The 21,236-nt window shown below is 35.8% G+C and overlaps 1 protein-coding gene across 5 annotated transcripts in view; it reads right to left on the bottom strand.

Annotated features, from left to right (window-relative positions):
• Positions 1-21,236, bottom strand: part of OSBPL8 (oxysterol binding protein like 8) — a 164,533-nt gene that overhangs the window by 41,889 nt on the left and 101,408 nt on the right. For 4 of the 5 annotated variants that reach the window (XM_082636657.1, XM_082636658.1, XM_082636660.1 and 1 more), the window contains 8 exons: positions 20,254-20,324; positions 14,303-14,380; positions 12,388-12,489; positions 10,563-10,766; positions 8,397-8,481; positions 6,613-6,784; positions 3,089-3,326; positions 2,291-2,475 (listed from right to left, as the gene is read on the bottom strand). In XM_082636657.1, the coding sequence (XP_082492783.1) occupies positions 2,291-2,475; positions 3,089-3,326; positions 6,613-6,784; positions 8,397-8,481; positions 10,563-10,766; positions 12,388-12,489; positions 14,303-14,380; positions 20,254-20,324 (1,135 nt within the window). Of the gene's footprint in view, positions 1-2,290; positions 2,476-3,088; positions 3,327-6,612; positions 6,785-8,396; positions 8,482-10,562; positions 10,767-12,387; positions 12,490-14,302; positions 14,381-16,627; positions 16,662-20,253; positions 20,325-21,236 lie in introns of all 5 variants that reach the window. The other variant, XM_082636661.1, reaches the window with a different exon arrangement.

Genomic DNA, 21,236 nt, shown 5'->3' on the forward strand with positions numbered 1-21,236 from the left:
TATAAATATGTAGTCTTTTTTTTCTTTGGCTGTGTTGGGTCTTCATTGTGGTGCATGGGCTTCTCAGTGCGATGGCTTCTCTTGTTGCGGAGCACGGGCTTTAAGCGCACGGACTTCAGTAGCTGCAGCACGGGGGCTCAGTAGTTGTGGCTCGTGGGCTCTCGAGCGCAGGCTCAGTAGCTGTGGCTCACAGGCTTAGTCGCTCTGCGGCATGTGGGATGTTCCTGGACCAGGGATCGAACCGTATCCTCTGCACTGGCAGGTGGATTCTTAACCACTGTGCCACCAGGGAAGTCCCAAATATGTAGTCTTTTTCTTAAAAAAAGGGGAACAAACTAAATGCATTCTTCTGTACCTTGCTTTTTTATACACACACACACACACACACACACACACACACTCCTGAAGATCCCTCCAAATCAGTTTATAGAGTTCTTCCTTAGTGTGGATGTACCATACATTACTTAACCAGTCAACTGTGGCTGGACACTTGAGTTATCTAACCTTTTGCTGTTCCAAACCCTGCTGCAACAATTTTGTATATATGTCATTTTGTACATGTGGAATTGTATCTGTAGGAGATATTCCCAGAAGCAGGATTACTGAATCAAAGGATTGAATGCATTTATAATTTTGGTAGATACTGCCAGATGCCTTTCTAATGCACTGTGCTAGTTTGTATGACCCAGCAGCAGTCTATGAGTGCCACACAACCTTGGCAACAGTGTCTGTTGCCAGAAGCGCAACCTTTCAGTTTGGGAAAATGGTCATCTCTCAAGATCTTACCGTGATTCACAGGAACCTGCCTCATATCCTGAGGGAAATACATTTCTAGATAGATAAAAGAAAGCAGAACTGGGGTATAAAAGCATCTAGATTTTTGGTCAAAGTGATGGATGGAAAATAGATCTTATTATGGTTTGAATTTGCACTTTTCTTATTTTAAGTGAAGTTTACATGTTTAAGGACTATTTTTATTACTTCTTTTATTTATTTATTTTTATTAGTTTCTGCTTTATAACAAAGTGAATCAGTCATACATATACATCTGTTCCCACATCCCTTCCCTCATGCATCTCCCTCCCTTATTACTTCATTTTTTTTTTTTTTTTTTTTTTTTGCGGAACGCGGGCCTCTCACTGTTGTGGCCCCTCCCACCGCGGAGCACAGGCTCCGGACGCGCAGGCTCAGCGGCCATGGCTCACGGGCCCAGCCGCTCCGCGGCATGTGGGATCTTCACAGACTGGGGCACGAACCCGTGTCCCCTGCACCAGCAGGCGGACTCTCAACCACTGCGCCACCAGGGAAGCCCTATTACTTCATTTTTAAACTGCTTGGTCATTTCCTCCACTCCTTTTTCTATTAGGTTATTGATCATTTTCATTCACTATGAATTTCTTTTCATTCACTAAAATAAAAAGAGGCCTTTTTATTTTAGGGAGCTTAACACTTCATTTATGACTTAATTTGCAAAAATCTCCCACAGTTTACGAATTATCCTTTGAATCAGCTTGTTTTTTCTTTTTTTTTTTTGCAATGTTCATTAATGCAACTAATAGACTAATAATGCAACGAATAAACTGAATACAGGTATTTATGCAGAATCTAAAAATCAGGTCACAGGGCCAGAACCTAGTATCTTAGAAAACACAGCGCCTTGAAACTGCTGCTGGAATGGGGGCAGCCAGTGAAACCTGGAAAAGTATGATTGTCCAAGAAACTGCTGGGAAAGAGGTAGGCAGCTCCTCCTCCACCTCCCTTATGCCTGCCTTCTTCAGAATTACTCCCAGGATCAGCTGGCAGGAAGAAAAGCAAAGGTGAGAGTGGGGATTTATGCCATGTGCCAGCAATCAGTAGGATGTTCCAGTTGTGATAAGCTGCACATGCCTCACTGCATGCAGAGAGGATAAGCACAAACGAAAGCAGAAGCCCCAGGACGGGACCTGAAGGAGGACTTAGGTGGGGGAGAACCAAGAATGCCAGCCAGCTCTCCCTGTGCTAGGTCAATGCACAGGTCAGGGAGCCTGTGATGGCAGTGCTGTCAAGGCAGGGGCAGAATTCCTGTCTTCCTCAAGCTTGTGATTTCTCCATTTGACCTCATAAATGGAAACATTACAGCAAAGTATTAAACCTGCTTCTTATTAAGGTCAACTACAGAAGTGGTGGAGAAGAGAGAGTGGTATCTCATTTGAGCCTGATTTTGGTACAGCATTACCACTGAAATCAGCACTCTGGAAAAACTCGAAAACCATGAAGTATCTTTTATTTTAAGAAATGAGAATTTACTTACTCAGATAGGAAATCTGCATGATAGTAGTAATCTGAAAGTTTATCCAGGAAAGAACGGGGTTCCAAAATAAACGTAGGCAGAACCACCCTGGATAGGTCCATGCCAGGACGGACTTGTTTCAGTAGTGTCCAGATAAGGCTTTTGTTTTCTTCTGACACAGTTTCTGTTTGAGAAGCCTCACCTGCCTTTAGCAATTAACAAAAAATACTGAAATACTATATTTATTTCAGACACATAAATATGTAGGTAAGACAGCTAATACTGAAAATATGAATCTTCTCTAAGACTATTCGAAGCAATCTTAAAATGTGAAAATAACCCATTAGGTAGTAAGTCAACACCTATAAAATTTAGTAAAAGGGTAGTCGCAAGAGACACTAAATAAAGTGAATAATATATACAAAGAATCCATTACAAAAAACATTATACTCTATTATTTTATACTATGTTTACTTCTATGCATTAGCAATAACAAGAAAGTTATAAATTCATGTTTCCCTACAATTTACTTTGTACCCGGCAATAACATCAAGGAGTATCTTATTTCAAAAGCAAACCTGAAGAAGATGTAAACTCTAAATTTAATAGAATATATTGGTATTTTGTGAGTATATGTGTTTAATTGTTTATAAATCTTGATATATTCATATGTATGCAACTTTTAAAATAAAATAGGTATTATATAAATACTATTCTCTTTCAGGAAAATAAGCAATAGGTCATACAAATATCTTCAATTTCATCTGTAAATTTCTAAGAATTAGAAAACCAAAATCTCTGAAAATCACAGACTGTTACCTCTCCGAGTTCTTCATGGCTCTGTTCAGTGTAGGTAGTCTCCTTTAAAGGCTCAACAGGCTCAGGTTCAATGTATGAGTCATCTTGCCTTTCTGATGTGTCTGTGTCACTTTCTTCACTTTTCCCCATCACCTCATTGTCAGATTCATCATGCTCTTGATCATTTTCTTTATCAGATTTATCAGAATACATATCTTGGTCCTTAAAATGCTGTCGTTCAATTTCACTATCATTTAACCTTAAGAGAAAGAATTATTAGGAGGAAGGATAAAGGAGGTTAAGAATATTTAATTTATAAATAAGAAGGATATGTAACACTTACTGAGAATTTACTATGTGCAGGGTACCATTCTAAGTGTTTTATATAGTTTAACTCATTTAATCATAAAATAGCCCTATAAGTAAAATTATTACTCTCACTTCACAGATTAATAAATGGAGGCACAGAGAAATTAAATTAAAACCTAGAAAATGCTAAAAGATGACACTCTGAGCTCTTTGCTTCTCTATCCTTTAGGTCTAAAATTTTCCAAAAGCAAAACTTTAGACTATTTCTTGCTAGATTTTTTTCTTAGTTTTACAAACATCATCACTTGAATCAACCTAACACTTCTGGCCTAAAGAAAAACTTCAAGCCAAGACCACTAGATTCTCAAGTGAACGCAAATGAATTATGACTTTCTACCTGTAAAGGTCTCCAAAGTCACTCATAATAAGTCCAAAAATAAAAGGAGAAATGTATAAGGTAATTATATCGATTTAATACTGGACTGAGGACTTCCCTGGTGGCACAGTGGTTAGGAATCTGCCTGTCAATCCTGGAGACATGGGTTTGATCCCTGGTTCGGGGGTTCGGGAAGATCCCACATGCCGCAGGGCAACGAAGCCTATGCGCCACAACTACTGAGCCTGCATTCTAGAGCCCGCGAGCCACAACTACTGAGCCCCTGTGCCACAACTACTGAGCCTGCACCCTAGAGCCCGTGCTCCGCAACTACTGAAGACTGCGCACCTAGAGCCCGTGCTCCGCAGCGAGAGGCCACCACAATGAGAAGCCTGCGCACCACAACGAAGAGCAGCCCCCACTCACTGCAACTAGAGAAGGCCCGCGTGCAGCAACGAAGACCCAATGGAGCCAAAAGGAAGAAAAAAAACAACTGGATAGGCTTAACCTTGAAAAAAAAACTCTATGGAGAACTGGAAATGGAAATTTCAGCTTAAAGAAATGAACCTATGGCCTAAAATTGTTAAGCTGCCATACCCAACCTTATTCTTACTTACAAGACTAGGGTTACTAAAGGAAACGATTTTTTTAAAAAAATCACTTCCAGAATCAAAAATTTTTTTAGAAATTTCTCATTTAAGAAAGTATCTGTGGGTTTCGTTTGGTATAAAAAATTTGTAAAGTACTTTACAAATGAATACATGGTGCCGTTATATATAATAATTGACATTTTAACAATGCTGAGATAAGTTTAACAAAGCAGAGTAGTCCTATTTGATTCTCTTTTAGTCTCTATTTTTCCAAAATCTTCTTATGTTTGGATTTTAATCAGAGAACTTGTAACAGATATTCATTTTTTAGAATACTTATTTTCTTTTTTTTTCCTTTACAATCATATATTTCTTACCATCTAGTCTCTCCTTAATCCCTCACAATCTGGTTTTTATTTTCTATTTTATTTTGATTTATCCTCTCTCCCCTTTGGTAACCTGTCCAGTTTCAAGACTTCATCATCATTTCAATTTGATGATTTCTGTTTGATGATTTCCCAAGCATGCAAGAATAAGCTTCAGATTCATGTTTTTAAATGCTTGGTTGACCACATCTATATATACTGGGACCACTGCATCCTCAACATGTCCAATATTTAATATATTATCTCCCAAATATGGTCCTTTTAAAAATTTTTTATCATCTTCCCAGTCACTCGGGCTTAAAACTTGGTAATCTTTTTTTAACTTTACCCGTTTCCTGTCTCTTACATCCAAGGAGATTCTAAGTCTGGAAGGTAGGCTCCCATCCTTCCTCATCTCTGCATCATCAGTTCCTAGCTCATTTTCTGTCATATATCCAAATGAACGTGTTGATATGTTGATTCTACTTAATGGTAAAATCTGTTATATTGATCCTCTCCCTGATTCCCTAGCTGGATATTATGTTTTCATCCTCTAAATTCTCCTGATCCTATATTACCTTAAGACATCTCTCCTTTGGTTGTTTATGTCATTCTTTTCTTTCTACTATTTATAGTTGCCTGGCATTTTATCGCTTTCAAGCAAAGCAAAACAAAACATCTCTCTAGGATTACATAGCTAGTAAACTGTTATACTGGATTCAAATTTAGGATCATATCTGATTCATTTTCCTATTTACAATGTGGTGAATTACAAAGAAAAGTGTATGGTGTCTTACACAGAAAAGAGACTCAAAATTTTTTAATGAATAAATACGTGAAGCAGATGAATTTTAAGATCCCCAAATAAGAGCATTTAAGGATTACCTGGTATTCTATAATACCAGGGGAAAAGGCCCCAACAAAAATCCATTCCTATATCAGTGCACCTCCCTCCCCCTCATCCTATCTCATTCAGACTCCTACACTAGGATAAAATAAAGCTCCAGATTATAGATCTGCAAAGAAAGGATGTAAAAGATAAGGTAATGGTGGTTTTATTTATTTATTTATTTATTTTTTGGTGGTTTTAAAAGAGAGTAAAGAAAAAGAGTCAAACAAAAGGATAGGAAAAAAAAAAAGTTCAGCTCCGCTTACAGGGAAGCGAGGAGAGAAGCAGTCTAACTTTGAGGAGGGTAACGTCAATGCTGACAGAAATAAGTGGCTGCAGAGAAGCTGAGGGCTGGAGCCAGGGAGGAAAAGGGGAAGTCTATTTTTCCTGCAAAGCAACAGAAGAGATCTGAACCTCAACCTTCGTTTCCTTGAAGAAAATTTTTTTTAGTATTAACTACAATGAATGCTTCAGGGGGGAAAAAAAAAAACCACAAATAGGATACAGTTCCAATTTGAAACACAATATAATAGGAGAATTCCACAAATACCAGGTAGAATAAGTCAGGTCCATTATAGAAAAAACAAAAAAGTGCTATAGAACAACAGTAGAAGGACGGATTACATCTCATTTTTATGAGGAAAAGAAAGGCTTCGCATATGATATAATACTTGAGATTGAGATTGGCCTTGAAGAAAACACAGGAGTATGACAGAAGAAGAGAGCAAGGAGGACTAGAGGTCATTCTTAATTGAGGGAACACCAGGCACAAAGACAAGGTAGTTAGCATGGTTGTATTTAGGAAAGAACAAATAATTCATATTAGCTGGAATCAAGGAAATAACTTTCTACACCTCACCATAGCAACTCAACAAATTTTAAACCAGACCATAGGGGTGTAAAGACACCTAAGTTTCAATCCTAGATACAATACAAAAATTCTAGGCCTGCCAACTAACCTAGTGAATAACATAGTCTCGAAAATAATCACCAAATTAGTAGCAATATCTACTTACTGGAAGTTATCACCACTGTGGAGACTGTTAGCACGTAATAAGCCATACAAAGTCACATGTGTGCTCTCTGATGAGCAGCTCAGGTCATGTTCCTTTCCTTCCCTGATCATTGTACGTTTAAGAAGACTAGAACATTTCAAAGCCAACTCCAAAGCATCCATCCAGCACCTTCCTAGAAGAAGACAGATTCATAAACAGTATAATTCAATAAACTAGAAAAACTAGCATCTATCTTAATTTAACACTGTTAACTTTTAAACATACTATTATTTCTCTCAGAAACATGCACTGTAAAAGTTAATTAGAATATAAAAATCTGCCAGGATGTCTTAATGCAATTTTTCAGTTTAATAAGTGCTTTTTACATTCTAAATATCTAGAAACCACTGGTAAATAAATAACATTGATGTACATTAGAAAATACATCTAATCTAAAATAAATGTACTTTATTTTTAAAAGCTTCAAACATTAACATGTAGAATAACTGAAGGTACCAAAAAGGTACATGAAATGTACCTAACGGATTATGTTTCTACTATAAACAAACTATCTAAAATAATATTTTGTTGTTGACAGGACATCTATCCCAGGTTTAGCACCCAAATTTTAAGTCAGAAAAATGCCTGTCTAATACTGTTATTAACTGCCATATTAGTTAGTAGAAATATTAATAACTTAATTTTGTGTGTGTGTGGTTGACTCCCTCTATGTATTTTAATTTTTGTTTATATTCGACTATAGTTGATTTACAATGTTGTGTTTCAGGTGCACAGCAAAGTGATCCAGTTATACATATACATATATCTATTCTTTCTGAAATTTTTTTTCCCGTTTAGGTTATTACAGAATATTGAGCAGAGTTCCCTGTGCTCAACAGCGCTCAGCAGTAGGTCCTTGTTGGTTATCTATTGTAAATATAATCGTGTGTATATGTCAATCCCCAAACTCCCAATTTATCCTTCCCCCCAATAACTTTATTTTTTTTAATTAAGATTTAGAACAGTACTAGCAGAAAAAAAATGTTAATTGCTCTTAAAAGTCATATACATTTGTTTCAAGATATGGTGGCAATATCAGCCACATAAATCATTTTCATAATGAAACCTCATGCCTATGATATTTTGATGTAAAAAATAATCATCTAGTGAAAGTAAAGTTTAGAAGGTTACATGATTCCCTAGGCTAAGCTAGTCTACACTATAAAACATAAAAGTGAAGAAAAAATCCATTATCAATTATTAAAGTTTTAAAGTTACCTTGCTTTCATACAAATTATACCCTCCCTATATTTGTTTCAGGAATTAAGTATTAAGTAATAAAGTACAGAATAGAAGTTTGTGTTTGAATGTCTTATGCAAAAAAACAAAAACAAAATAATGTATACAGTGTCATGTTAATATTTAATGATAAAATATAAATAGTATTAAATGTACTTCTAAAATGACAAAACTTAATGAGTTACCACAGAGAATACTAATCAAGTCAAAAAGGTGTTAATATGTCAATAAAGGATGAAGTTTATCCAGGCTGCTAGTTTATCACTCAATTATATGATGCTTCCTTCCTATTAGATTTCCCCATTTGTCAACCAAGTTGATGATATATTTAGTGTTCTAGGCAATTTATGATTATAATACCTCTGCTGCAAATTCCATATTAAACGCAGATTTCCCAAAGGAAAATGCAGTGATCTATAAAAGTATAGATCTATAAAAATATATAGTATATTTTTAAGTGACCCTTAAAAATAAGGACCATAATTCAATCCATCATTTGTATTTACCATCTGACTCTGAAGTAGCTCGGATGATCAGATAACTGCTAGGTAAGGGCTGAGTTATGGATCCAACTGCTTCACCTTTTGGACCCTTAAAAGCAGAATAAACAAAATAAATGGTGTACAGTATTACAAGATCTCAATTTTATATTATTCATTATTATCTGTAATAATCGAAGTGAGGCGTGGATTATAATTTTTAAAAACAAACAAGCTTTAATTTCATGCTTCTTGAGAAAGCAAATGTTAAGTACTGAGGAAAGCTTTCCTCTTTCACAAAATTTACCTCCTTACCAGAAAACTGAACTTATAGTTAACATTAAGCATTATCTCTGCATATTGTTCACATATTAAAGAGAAACCTAAAATTTCCCATACGAGACCAAATTTTAATTTAACAGAGAATTTCCATACCACAGAAACTATTAGATAAGAAATACTAAATTTCTGGAAGCCTAAAGAAACAGCTGGAAACTTGTAAGAAAAAGAGAAATGAATTTTTACTAGGTCCAGGGAAAAATAATTTTTTAAGTTGTCAGATCAAAGAACAAAATGGATTTTAAGAAGCATAAACTTTAGGAAGTAAAGATGAACATTTAAAGTGAAAAAAGTAGAAACAAATCAATACGATTTTAACAAATCCTATAAAATCCCTTGGGTATTTTCAAATGGCTTTATAATTTATGGTCTATTTCCTAGAACCAGTATAGAGTAGGACCTTGAGTCAGACTGCCTGGGTTTCAATCTTGATTCCATACTAGAAAAATTACTTAAGTAACCTCTTTAGGCCTCAATCTCTTTATCTGGGTAATGGGGGAAATTTGTATCCTCCTTATCTCATACCTTACAGGTACGAGAATTAAAAAAAGATTCCATATAACATGCTTTAAAGAGTCCCTGACACAAAGTAAAAATTTATAAACATTACTCTTTCCTAAGCATAGACATTGACTTTAAAGCTGCTTAAACAATGTCCTAAGTAGGTTTTGCTTGTGAAGAATATTCTGATGTTTATATAATTGTACAAATTTCCCTCCCGCCAATATCTGGAATGAAATAACTTGACATTATAAGTATCTTCTAATGATTTAAAAATTCATTATAATTCTTACAATGCCTAAAAATAGTAGTAAAGAATAAATAATATACATATAAAAGATTTTGAAAGTAATTTTTTTTCACTTCAGAATGACATGATACAGAAATACCAGAGGTTTCATGGGTTAAATTCTTTCCCCTGTGGGAAGTATATAATCTCAGAATAAAACTAACTCTGTAATCCTAAATTTATGCCTGCTGTGATTCCAGACTACTGAAATAAAGGTTAAAAGTCCAGGTCTTTTCCTAGGTGTCTGTATATTGCCTAATTAAGCAATACCCAACAAATTAAAAAGCTGAAGCACTTTTAGTTCTAATCTCAATTAGGTTGTTTACCTAAAGGAGGAGTCCTAAAACTTTATTCAAGTGTAATTGACTTTAGAAACTAAAACAAGGATCACTTTGTAAAAACTTAAGCTAGATTCATTTATTCAGTTAGCACGTACTGCCTGTCTACTGTTTGTAGAATTCCTTAGTATAACAGTTTATCAAATAGAGCATTTCTATTTTCTTGATTGTTTGTTTTTAAAACAAGGAGTGACCACGGTAATGCTTTTTAGTTATAAAAGCATTAGAGCTCCATCTTCAAAGAAAGCTGCCTCTCAAAAATATGTAGGACTGCTTCTGCTTATAGGCTTCCTATCACATATTTATATCACTACAGGAAAGGCCACCAAAATAAATGGAAGCTTCTGTTCTAGGGAGTCTGACCATTTGATAAAGAGAAAAACACTCACAGTAAACAGGATACAGTATTACAAAGCAAAGCTGGTAATTGCAAAGTAAAAGAACAGTACAAACAATCCCTACAGACAAGAGATAATAAGGTACAATATAAATTTGGGAAGGATTTTCTGGAGAAGTTTTTAAGTTAGATCTTAAAGGTAAACTAAGCATTTTGGTGCACATTTCATCGTGGGTAGAAACAGAAAGAGGAATAATGTGATTGAAGACAAAAACAAATTTATAAGTTCCGGCAGAGGACAGCCATCATTAATCATTCATTGATTTATCTCAGTTCTACTTATAGATTGTCCTCTTTACCTCTCACCTATATAACAAGTGCTTACTTACCTTCACTGCCCAAATGGACTGCTCCAAAGGATGGAAAAGTTTAAAACAAAAGCCATCCTTTTTTGATGGACGCTCAATGATCTCACAGGCATTCAGAAGGACTGTTCCTACCCATTGACCATTTTTTTGGGTTTTATAGATCAGTAGCACACCAGGTTTCAACACACACCACAATTTGGTCCAGCTCTTTAGAGTACCACGAATCTACAAAAATATAAGTTTATTTAAGAAATAAACCTTCGTTTCTCTGCTTCACAAGATACTAACCAAACAGAGGCAAATAGGGTATTTTAATCTAAAATTTCCATAAAGTGTACACTTTAAATTCACTAGATGTATGTTTGTTAAGCTACTAAATAGCAAGCACTGGAAATAAATGTGAAAACAGCATGACTCCTGTTTCTGAGGAACTTAAATTCTAGTGGGAGACTGCATCAACGATTTCAAAACAATGTACCAAGTAGAATGGTTTTCCTAACCTTCCTGGCCAGGTCAGGGGCCATTAAAATATACTTTCCTAGTACCAAGATCTGGAGCTTAAAGACGTAGTAAGTAGAGCCAATATAAGTCAGAAGGTGTTTTCAGAATTATATCGAAGAAGACCCCCGTATTACTTGAACTATCAAGGAAACTATCACTAGACTCCTATTTTAGTAAGAAAACTTCCATGACAGATCCCATAAGGATTTTAGGTTGGAGGTTGTACCTACCCTTGGGGAAGGTGAAAAGCTTTCAGTGCTGGGGTGATTTTTAGGTGAAAGCCAGGTACTAAAACTTCCTGGGAGTCAGGGTCTTACAAGACCGTTCTCAAAGTTAGCATTAGTCTAAAATATTCCTACCAAATATCCTACAGATAAGAATGATAAAGAGGATAGAGTGACTAAGATGACAGAAAATAAAAATAAGTGGAAATAACCAGAGGCTAAAAGAATAAGGAATAGAAATAGCAATATGTATGTTGTTCTGCAAATTAATGCTTTTCAAATGGTAACTTCTACACTAACTTTGTCTCATATCTTCTCCAAAATGCAAATATACCAAGTCTACAATAATACTAAATGATAATTTTTTTTTTTTTTTTTTTTTTTTTTTTTTTTGCAGTACGTGGGCCTCTCCCTGCTGTGGCCTCTCCCGCTGCGGAGCACAGGCTCCGGACGCACAGGCCCAGCGGCCATGGCCCACGGTCCCAGCCACTCCGCAGCATGCGGGATCCTCCCGGACCGGGGCACGAACCTGCGTCTCCCGCATCAGCAGGCGGACTCCCAACCACTGCGCCACCAGGAAAGCCCTAAATGATAATTTGAACAGCAAACAAAATATTTCTTTACAGCACATCAATGAGACCAGCGGTCCCCAACCTTTCTGGCACCAGGGACCGGTTTCGTGGAAGACAATTTTTCCACAAGGAGCGGGGATGGTTCAGGTGATGGGGGAGCAGCAGATGAAGCTTCGCTCGTTGGCCCGCCGCTCACCTCCAGCTGTGCGGCCCGGTTCCTAACAGGCCGCGAACCGGTACTAGTCCGTGGTCTGGGGGTTGAGGACCCCTGGATTAGACTATATCATGTCACACAAATCAAAATGCCTTTTTAAAAGAACTGCTATCCATATTTGATGTTACTGTCAAGAGAGACAACATTAAGGTTTCTTCTCTCCATTAAGACTGGAACATAGATCCTCTGGGATACAACTAATAGTTTCTTCATCAGTGAAAAACAATCAACCTAGGAGATGTTTTTGTCTTGCAGGCTTTTAGGTGCACTCTGGGCTTTCCTATTCCAGTTGGTAAATATCCAGCCTTTGAATTCAAGAGTCAATACAAACTGACCTTCAACCAATCAGCCATAACAATAACAGAGGGATCCGTGATTGTACTGAGTAACTCCTTTGTGGCTCTTTTCTTTTCTTCTCGGTAATTTTTCTTTTGTACCTATTTTACAGAAATAATAGAAAAATTAAAAATACATTAGAAATAGGCAATTTCTCTCCAATTTTTTAGCTCCATAGAATGTAAAAAATTTTACATTCTAAAATAAAATTCTAAACCTCTTTTAGAATTCTAGCATCTTAGGACAGACTTTTTTTTTAAGAGCTGGTAGAAATTTTTAGAAAAGCAAGGTTAGAATCTAGTTTTTCTGATCACTAGTCCAATTCTCGGTATATTTTTAAAGAATTTTACGTTTTTAAAATTACACAGTACATGAATACAAACTCATGGTAAAAATTTCAAACAACACAAAGCTAAAAGCCGTTTTTATTATACCCTCTCCTATTCCGATTCCCAGAATCGATCACTGTTAACCTTCAGGAAAACACTATCCTTTCAGGCCTCTTCTATGTACACAACCTATAGAAATATACAGCTTTTGTGTTTGTTTTTGTTTTTTTGAACACATAAAAAAGGTTCTCCTATTCAATATTTTTTGGAGCATTTCAATTCTCTTTCCATTCCATGTCTACCTCATTCTTTTAACTGCTACACAGGATTTCTAGTATGAATAAAATAATAAGGGGTAACATTTACGGGAGACACTCTGCGTACCAGTCACTGTTGTAAGCACTTTACATGTATTACCTCATTTAATACTCACAATAACCTTGGGAAGTAGGACTATCATTATCCTTATTTTACAGATGAGAAAACTGAGGCACAGAGAGTAAATTGCCCAGGATCACACAGTTAGTAATTCATGGAGGCAGAATTCAAATAAAGGCAGCCTGGCTCTAAAACACATGCTTTTAAGCACCATGCTATACTGCTTCTATAATTTTTCTTAATATATTCTCTTACTGATGGAAATCTACTCTGTTGTCAGTTTTTCATATCCCAAACAACGCTGTAGTTATTTAGGACTGGCAATTTTTCTCTCTTTTCTGACACTAATATATAAGATATAAATAACTAAGAAACCACAACATTGAAACTAATTCATTCAAATTATCAAAGTTTTACCCTTCATAAGTCACTCCTGAGATAATTTGGGAAAGTAGCACTGAAAAATCTTATTATTTATTGCTTTGTTGTTGTTCACGAAGGGGAGAAGATAACCTATCAGTGACTTTTTATAAACTAAAACACAAAATTTTCCTAGTTGCATTTAATGGTGAAGAGACTACATACACACAAGAAATTTTAATAATTATACAGTCAAAAAGTTTTGACTTCGGTCTTTGTTAATATGCATATCTGAATTAACAGATTTCATACAGGATTGTAAATGCACATACGTATAGGATCAGATATGGAAAAAAAGAGGGGCAAAACAGACTATATGGGAATCAAGAATCAATTGGAAAGCATGTGTTCCTTAAACTCCAGGATCTGTGGCCATTCTGGAAGGCAGCCCCAGTGTTACCTATTTCTTAGGAGAAGCTGGATATCTTGACTTATAATTGTTGGCTCAAATTTTTAAAACACTGTGTAGGTCAAACAAAATATATATTACCTGTGGGCCAAATTCAGCCCATGATTTAGCAGTCAGTAAACTCAAATTTCAAAGAGCAGCAGAGTTTCCCGTTATGTTCCATAACACAGTGGCGTGCTTGACTCAAGTACAGCAGTGCAAAGATATCCAGTCCTCAGCACCCGCACCCCAGCTGAGGGCCAGAATAGCACTGGGACAGTCTTCAAAGAGTCTCTTCAGTTGATTCCAGCATGCCATACAAACATTAACATTTTTTTTCTTCCTTTAGGATTACAAATATTTATTTCTTTATCTTATTTCATAACTGTGGAAACTAACCTTGAGAGATTCTTTTTTTGTAAGCTTGCTTGAAGCTGAACTATCCTTCTCCAAGCCATTATAAAGTTTAGATTCAGACTGAAATCACATGGAAATGAAGAAAAGAGAAATAATTAAAACCGTCACTTATTCTACACACACATACGGCACATAAAAACTAATGTTAAAACTATGTTTGTGACATTCTTCCCATTCATTGCTGTGATTTAGGCAAATGTCAATTTTCAAATACCAATTTTCCCTTTACAGTATTTGGGTTTGAAAACTAATCCACATTAAAGCCACAAAAAGACAAAAAAAACACTTATCAATAAATTAATTTACAATGTGAGGTTAAATAAGATCATTTGTAAATCTTTGCATTCTATTTTTCAGGGTATTTCTGAAAAATACAATTATTTACTTATTCTTAGAACAAATGTATCCAAAGCAGTGTAATTTTTTAAGTTGAAATATTCTAAAAAACAAAAAACTTCTAGCAAGTTGCTGTACACATTGCCCTATTGCTACTCCTTCTCCAAAGGGAATAAATACAAACATCTTCAGAAACTAGTACTGAAACACCCTAAGTTGTACAGTGTTTAAAAATCAATATTCCTAGCACCTACTTCTTCCTAACTATCCAGTGCCCGTAAATTATTATTAATGTCTTAAACTTGTTTCCAGACTTTGTTTATACTTGATATTTCAATTTGATCCTCATAACAACCTTGAAAAATAGGCATAACAAGTGGTTTTATCTCCATTTTACAAATCATGAAAGGGAGGCTCAGGGATGTTGGTTTTCTAAACAATCCATCAACAGCAGGGATCAGAACCTGGGTCTCCTAATCCAGGACTCTTTCAAGGAGACTACTTTCTTCCACCAGAGTAGAAGAATATAGAACTAAAAGCTGTTTCTATAATTCCTGGAACAATTAAATTAAACATATTCCTCCACTGTTCTATGATTTTCATTTTTACCTGTTGTTAGACATGGGAGAAGGTACTTAAAGTTTGTAGCATTACTCCCAGTGCCAGGAAAGTATATGGGGCTTGATCCAAATGGTAGCTTTCAAGTGTTTAATGGCCAGATCTACATAATATCACTAGATGTGATCAAGGATGAAAAACTTTGGGTACAAACTCCCTCACTCAATTTTAAGATCCATGAGGACAGGGACCATGTTTATTCATCAATTGTAGCCAGCTATCACCTGGGGAAGAGGAAGGGCTCAATAAGTACCTTTAGAATTAATAAAATGAAAATGAAACTAGCATTTGCAGCTCACCTCTCCTAAAAATGCCTCCGCTACTTAGTACAAAATACGAATTATTATGTTGATGGTAATAACTGGCTGAACTGGAAGGGAACTGCAAACTACACTCAATGTAGAAGGTGGGGATTAACCTAATTAAATTTTTGTTGAAGTTACTCCTTTGAGAACTGGACTTGAAACATCATATTGCTTACTCCCATGATGACAGGATATGTTGTGATACTAAAACCATTCCACAAAAGTCCTCAAGCCAAACAGGTCTCTGTCCTCTCCTTGCTGTTGGAAACTCAAAGGTGACATGGCTACTGTCAGAGGAATATAATGGTTTCTATTTCCCACAGCTTAATAGGAAAATGTGTATTATAATGTACTTTTTAGATACTATTAAGTGAAGAATGCTAATAATATTAGCTTAAAAGCTAATGAAAATGGGACTTCCCTGGTGGCGCAGTGGTTGAGAGTCCACCTGCCGATGCAGGGGACACGGGTTCGTGCCCTGGTCCGGAAAGATCCCACATGCCGCGGAGCAGCTGGACCCGTGAGCCATGGCCAAGCCTGTGCATCCGGAGCCTGTGCTCCGCAACGGGAGAGGCCACAACAGTGAGAGGCCCGCGTACCGCAAAAAAAAGTTAATGAAAGTGAATGACTGTTTAACTCTTTACCAAGTACTATGTAAATATTTTATATGTTCTGCTTCATTTAATCCTCAAAGCAACCTTATGAGAGAGTTGTAGTTCCTCCTTTTGCTACTAAAGAAACTAAGACTAACAGATTAAATAACTTCCCAAAGTCAGTCATAAGTAGACGATCTGGGATTTGTACGCTGGTGTGCCTAATTCTCAGTCTCATGCTCTTAGCCATCTCATCACATTTATTTCTCACCTTTTAAAACTGTTCATATAGAATCTTAGACTCAAATTTAAGACTTATCTTTATGAACAACAGGAAATCTATTTCCCTAGACATGACAAGATCTGGCTTGGAGATTCCTAAACGATTCCAGTATATAAGGGACCAGCAGACCAGATGGCTGTCACATGAGCTTGGTAAACTACAGCACACATACTTCAAGGAATCCTTGCCATACTGTGCAGCTAGTTCTGAAAAAAAGAAAAACAAAGGATCCAGTGACCAAGTTCTATAGTCTTTTTCATGAAATACTACCAAAGTTTTCTGAATCAACAAGTTACCTTTTAAATACCAAGAATCATAAACTGGTTTTTTGTTGGAAATATTTTACTAAACTAAGTTTCCTCCTTTTATAAACTTACTGACCACTATTTTAATGATGATACCTTATGGGCTGTGCAACTATGGGAAGTTATTCAATCTCTTCCAGTCTTAATTGATCATTTATAAAATAAGGATATTCCTATCAAGTCATAAGGTCGCTTTGAGGGGTAAATGAGGTAGTGTGCATGATGTATTTAACACAGTACTTGGTATACTGTGTTTCAGGTTTGTGACTATCCTCTAGATTGCAAGTGTTGACAAAAATATGACCTTTAGATAAATGGAACACTAACATATGAGAATACTTTTGACTTGCTTTGAAAACTATAAAATACTGCAGATATAAGGAATAGAACCAATAATGATAAGTTACTATGACTCTATCAGATATTTTGATTTGGAAAAAAAATTTTTTTTTTAATGTCCAAGGAAATATATTTTTTACAGCAAGAGGTAGATGATTTAGCAAACCTACAGGTAAGCAGACTGATGGCTGGAGAATCAAGTCAAGATCTCGGCTCAGAAACCCCTTATCCTTGTAACAGCATTCCTTTTATCCCACTAGAAATACTATTCATGCTGGCAATTCCTTTCATTGAGATGGACAATTAAAACTATATTTAAAAATGCTAAAAGGAAGATGGGATGATCTGATTAACTGATTTCTCCAATTCACTCATTTACAGGATGCATGAGAAACAGGAACTGCCTTTATTGTTAAAATGGCGGGGGTTGGGGGGAAAGAAGGATACTGCAGATTCAGTGAGCACAGTGATGCTTGCTGCATCAGATTCATAAACGTACAAGGTTAAAATTATTTAATGGTTCCAGTTATGCAGATCGATCATAGAAGGAATCACAAGATTTTGCTTCCCAAAGTGACTTAGGTAAGAACAAAATCTTCAGAACTCCATGAGAATAAGGTTTGATGATAAATGTATAAAGTTTAGGATTGTTCTGAAAAACAACAGAGTGGAATATATGTTAAAATTTATAAGGACAAACTAGTGACTATGTATCTCTTAAGCTAACAGAATAAACCAAGGTTAAACCTAAGGTAAGATAGAATCAATAAGATTCAGCTCTTGGAAAATAACAGAATGAGTACAATTCTACTTACACCAAATAGTTACCATGCCAAGAAGCCTATTCATTCACTGTAGTTCTTTATTCAAAGTAAGAAAAACGAATTCTCAAACACCTATTATTAATCAAGTACTTCATGAGGCACTTAACAGCATCACAACCTGAGAGTTAGATCTTACCTCTTTTGTACAGATAAGAAAACTGAAGCCCCTTTGAATTCTAGCTCTACCATTTTGACCCTTGAGAGTTATTTAACTTCTCTAAGCTTCGGCTTGTCCACTAATAAAATGGGGCCAATAATACCTGTCTTCTAGTATCCTTAAGAGAGTTAAAAAGACACTTAGCAAGCTCTTAGTACAAAATAGCTATTAATGTCATTATAATTAGCATCTAAGAAGTCACAGGTATTATATGACGGTCAAGATTCAAACTCACTTTTTTGACCCTAAAGCAGTGGATGATTGCTGTGCAGTAGAACTTTCTGAATAACAGAAATATTCTACATCTGAGTAGTCCAATATGGTAGCCACTAGCTATAAGTGGCTAGTGAGCTATTGAGATGTGGCTAGTGTAAATGAGGAACCAAATTTCTAATTTTATTTAATTTTAATTTAAGGTTCATACACAACTAGGTGCTATTGTACTCAAGGTGCAGCCTGTGTTTCCTTTTATTTGTTAATGCACACTGCTTCATTAAGGTATGTAAACTTGCTTTTCAGGCTCCCTGCCCCCCCCCACCCCTCCTGCCCTCCCTCACCCTCCCATTTAGAGACTACATGTAGATGGCTGTGGTAGGTAGATCTGGAGTTTAGGGTTCTGAGTAGGAATACCACTGTTCCATACATTCACCAATTCTGGTATTAACTGCTTGAAAATAGGTTTTTTAAATTCCATAAATTTCATTGTATTTCTAACCATGGCAGAACCAAGATAAATCATCTCCTCATTAATTATGCATCTCATATGAAACGATAAAGGTATTTCTCATGCATACATTATATACATACAAAGTCCTACTAAATTTTCACCTTATGTACTTATATACATATAACTACAGGATGGACCTTTATGTAATGAATACTTGAAAAGTTAAGTGTGAATAAAATCTGTGTAAAGCATATCACGGAATATGATAAAAAAATATATCATGGAATCCTCTCAACCACTCACAAGAACAGGAACAAAATATGTAGGGTTTTACAAGCCAAGCCTACTGCTGAGAATAGCAGAGAATTTACTAGCTTAAGAAATAGATTTTCGGACTTCCCTGGTGGCACAGTGGTTAAGAATCTGCCTGCCAGTACAGGGGACACGGGTTTGAGCCCTGGTCTGGGAAGATCCCACATGCTGCAGAGCAACTAAGCCCGTGTGCCACAACTACTGAGCCTGCACTCTAGAGCCCGCGAGCCACAACTACTGAGCCCATGAGCCACAACTACTGAAGCCCGCATGCCTAGAGCCTGTGCTCTGCAACGAGAAGCCACCGCAAGGAGAAGCCCACGCACCGCAACAAAGAGCAGCCCCCGCTCACCACAACTAGAGAAAGCCTGCGCGCAGCAACAAAGACCCAATGCAGCCATAAATAAATAAATAAATAAACTAATTAATTAATTTAAAAAAAGAAATAGATTTTCTTACAGTCATTGAAGTTTGATTCCACAAACATAAAAGCTTCTCCTGCTACTAAACCTGACCAGAAATAACAGTCAAAAGTCAAATCCATTGACGAATTATAGAAAATCTAGTGAATTACAAACCCATAGGAAAGTCAATGCATCATACAATACTTTTCAAATTTGAATAGTACTCTTAAAGAAAAAATTCTCAACAGACTTAAGAATATGTACAAGTATCTCATTTGAAAATTACTAATTTAGGGAACTATGTCTTATTCTAAGAAAGTGCCTTTCAGTTGCACACTATTATAGCAAGAGATGTTCGGCCTTTAACTGGTAAAATGTACATGTTTTGATTGTCATTTGAATGAACCCAAAACACTTACAAATTAAAAACAAAACAAAACAAAAAACCCAATGAACCCTGACTATCTCTGTTTCTCTACATGGAACCCTCAGACTTCAGTCTGAGATATACTGCTATAGCAGACATACCAGAACAATATCACTCAGGAGAGAACCCTGGTTACCAATAGGCTATATTTCCAAGTAACCAACAGAATCTAAATCAGCCCCAGGGAACTTTCCTTTTTTCATATATACTACATGGTTTAGATATACCAACATAAAAACATCCCATAAAAATCTGATAGGATTTCAGTGTTAGTTCACTCGTCTTAAACATTAGAAAAATGTTGTGGTCTTAAATATTAGAAAAATGTTGTGATCATATATTTGAGGACAACAATATGCTTACCTTGCTCTTTGACATAGAAAGGGAAGATTCATCTTTGTTTTGAGAAATGTCTTCCTTTCCTCTTTCAAACCCTTTAAAAACATAGTCATTATTTCAGTATTCCACATTTGAACACATATAGGCATTAAAAAGCAAATGCACATAAGTTATTCAATTTCAAATATACACTATACAATATTTGATATACATCAGTGCAAGAAGCCTAGACTCAAAATACAGTTTTAAACTATTATAGTTTAAAGACTACTAAGGGATCATGTCTAGTATAGTAATTCTTTAGAATAAATCAAGGCTTACAGAGGCACTGGTGTCTTTCCCTGAACCCATCAACATAAGCTAAATATCTCTTTTCTCTGCTCATTCACTTGGCATGAATTCAGGACTCATGGAACTTTTATTTCAGTTAGCTGTTTTCTAACAAAGAACCAACCCAATATACTTTTCACACCTCTTGCCAAACTGGAAAACAACTCCAGAATGGGTGATAAAAAAATATTAGGGAAATAAATCTGAATTGAGGGACAGACTTTAAAAAAAATCTAATAATGTGTTTATTGTGAGAATTAAATGAGCATGCATAGAAAGCAATTAGCATAGTATTTGCAGACAGTATGTATTCAATTAACATTGACCCTTAATATTATCATTGTCACTGACTATTGTTATATAAATTCTAAAAGGATAAATCTAAAACATGAGTGCATTGGGATATATGCACAAATCTTTCCTATCATGTAACACATTAATATAGCACTATCAAAAGCAATTAACAAGTTAATGTTGTAAGGGTACAATTAGAGAAACGTTAATGCTGAGATTTGTGTGGCAGGCATAAGAGGGGCGGTACTCATTTTAATGAAGTTCTTTCTACTTTTGAGGACAAGTAATATTAACTCTTCCCTACAACTATTTGTTCTGAGTCCAATAAAAGCCTATATAAAAATATAATCATTCATAAAACAGTGTTTGAAAAGTTATCAGTA

This window comes from Mesoplodon mirus, assembly GCF_964341445.2.
Source record: "Mesoplodon mirus genome assembly, chromosome: 11".
NCBI classification, from domain to species: Eukaryota; Metazoa; Chordata; class Mammalia; order Artiodactyla; family Ziphiidae; genus Mesoplodon; species Mesoplodon mirus.